Raw genomic sequence first — 2,283 nt, forward strand, 5'->3', positions numbered from 1 at the left:
CAAGAGCAGTGGAGGGACAGGAGGGAACGAGGGGCCAGGGGAGAACCAGGCTAGGGGCCATGAATTAGGGGCGGGAATTACCAGCCAGTGACCAGAACAAGGAAGGGTGATGCTCACAAAAGCGAAGAACACAGGTCTTAAAACCCAGAGTAAGGAGTCTTAGGATGGGTGTGGTAAGACCCTGGTGCTGAGTGGACATCTTACTTACCAGGTGGCAGAGGAGATCAGTGGTCCCTTGACCTCAGCCAATAAGATCACACTGGTGTCCAGTGGAAGTGGGGCCATGGGAGCAGCCAAAGTGACCGGGGAAGTGCTGGACATCCTGAGCCGCCTGCCAGAGAGTGTTGAGAGACTCACAGGCGTCAGCATCTCCCAGGTGAGGGTTTCTAGGGTGGGGCTGGGAGCCGAATTGCCAGGTTCCTGTGGCACATGACACAGCGGGCCCAGCGTGGGGCTAGCACCCAGGAGGCCTGGGGCTGCTGACATTTAGTCATTGCTTTCCATGTGCCAGACAGAGTGCTAAGCTCCTGCACAAATGGTTTAAAAAACTTTTTAAAACTTCCTTTGGGGTGTGTAGGGTTTTACAGTGACTGAACTTTCAGTTTAGCCCATGTCATTCATACATGGTGAAGCTGGGCTTCAAACCCAGGCCTGCTGTCTCTAGAGCCTCTGCTCTTCTTGGTCACACACACACGTGTGTGTGTGTATCTGTGTGTGGCTGTGGCTGTGTATGTGTGGCTGTGTGTGTGTGTAGCTCAGTTGTGTCCAACTCGATCCAACCCTATGAACTGTATGTAGCCCACCAGGCTTCTCTGTCCATGGAATTCTTCAGGCAAGAATACTGGAGTTGCCATGCCCTTCTCCAGGGTATCTTCTTGACCCAGGGATCGAACCTGGATCTCCTGCATTGCAGGCAGACTATCTTCTGAGTCACTAGGGAACTAACCCACTAGCAGAAGGAACTGGTGACAGCCTGTTGACGTTGAATTCCAAGGTGTATCACTGCTTTCCTTGGTGCCCGTTTAGTCACCTGTTGGTTATGGTAGAAATCAGGGAGTGGGATCTGGAGCCAGACTGTTGTGTGAATCCTGGCTGAAGTGCATGCCAGCTGACCTTAGACAAGTTCATCTTCTCTGCACTTGTTTCCTCACCTTAAAGCCAGGTCAAAAAGTAACCACCCTGTTGAATTGTTAAGGGGATTAAATGGGTAAATACCTGGAGTGTTTAGTGCCTAGCACATAGTACTATATGAAGAGCGTGTTAAATAAATGCCTATGTAAATAAAAGCACTGAGCTGAATCAGTGACCTTTGAGCTGGGTTCCTTGGAGTCTCCCTGAGGGCCTGTACAGAGATCTGGCCCCCTTCACCCCTTTCTTCACTCATGCAAGAATCTGAATGACTGCTTGGCAAAGGCAGTGAGATAGGGTACTAGGAAAAACTAGAATACTTCTGTAAGAATGTCTTCCCTGCAGCCCATTCGTCCAGATGGGAGCCTGGGAGAACAGGTACCTGGTTCACACAGTCACCACTGTTGTTTTTTTGCCAGGTGAACCACAAGCCTCTGCGAACAGCCTGAACCCTGGACCTTCGTGATGCCCCATCTCATAACTCAAGTTGCCTGAATGGTCCCGTTACTGCACGCACTTCAGCTGGCTCCCTGAGCACATCACCTCTCCTTGCCAAATAGCCTGTGCCTTGCCTTGGAAGGGAATTGTTCCCTTTCCCAATCCCATACTGCCAAGACTGCCAATCCCCTAGGGCTCCCATGCCTTCTGATGACCTACCCCCAACTTATTTAAACTAAGCCTGTTGTCCAGAATTCTTCCCTGACCAAATCTTAAGGGATGGTCTGCAGGTCTCAACTTTGTCAAATAAATCAGTAAGTACTGATACTTAATTCGGTGTAACTAATTCAAAATGAACGCTAGAGTGTAGCTTTCTCTCTTGCATTCAATGTGCTTTTTACAGTGGGAGCGAAGCAGTAATTACTTGTACTGTTAAGAGTTGTAGAATACCCCCACTCTACCCTGAAATTCATTATAGTCAGAAAAGCATCCTTAAGTAGCAGCAGTATCGGTAATTATGTTAGTCCCTAGAATTACTGATAATAAAGGGAAATTTGAGACTTAACACTGTGCTCTTTGTAGCAGGAGTTATTAGGTGGAACACTAGTGTCAGTTTAGAATGGGACTATGATATGACACCACCCCTCCCCAGGTGATTTTTGCCTTAGGCTGAGAAAACCCATATATCCATAACTGAAAGGAACCCAGGAGGTACTG

At 48.6% G+C, this 2,283-nt stretch overlaps 1 protein-coding gene across 2 annotated transcripts in view; it reads left to right on the forward strand.

The window, feature by feature from the left end:
• Positions 1–1,898, forward strand: part of FLOT1 (flotillin 1) — a 12,520-nt gene extending 10,622 nt beyond the window's left edge. For both annotated transcript variants that reach the window (XM_010848145.1, XM_010848144.1), the window contains exons 12-13: positions 212–376; positions 1,548–1,898. In XM_010848145.1, coding sequence (XP_010846447.1) covers positions 212–376; positions 1,548–1,577 — 195 coding nt within the window. In that variant the 3' untranslated portion in view covers positions 1,578–1,898. The remainder of the gene's footprint in view (positions 1–211; positions 377–1,547) is intronic.
• The last annotated feature ends 385 nt before the right edge of the window (positions 1,899–2,283 follow it).

This window comes from Bison bison, unplaced genomic scaffold, assembly GCF_000754665.1.
Source record: "Bison bison bison isolate TAMUID 2011002044 unplaced genomic scaffold, Bison_UMD1.0 scf7180017864260, whole genome shotgun sequence".
Lineage (NCBI taxonomy): Eukaryota > Metazoa > Chordata > Mammalia > Artiodactyla > Bovidae > Bison > Bison bison.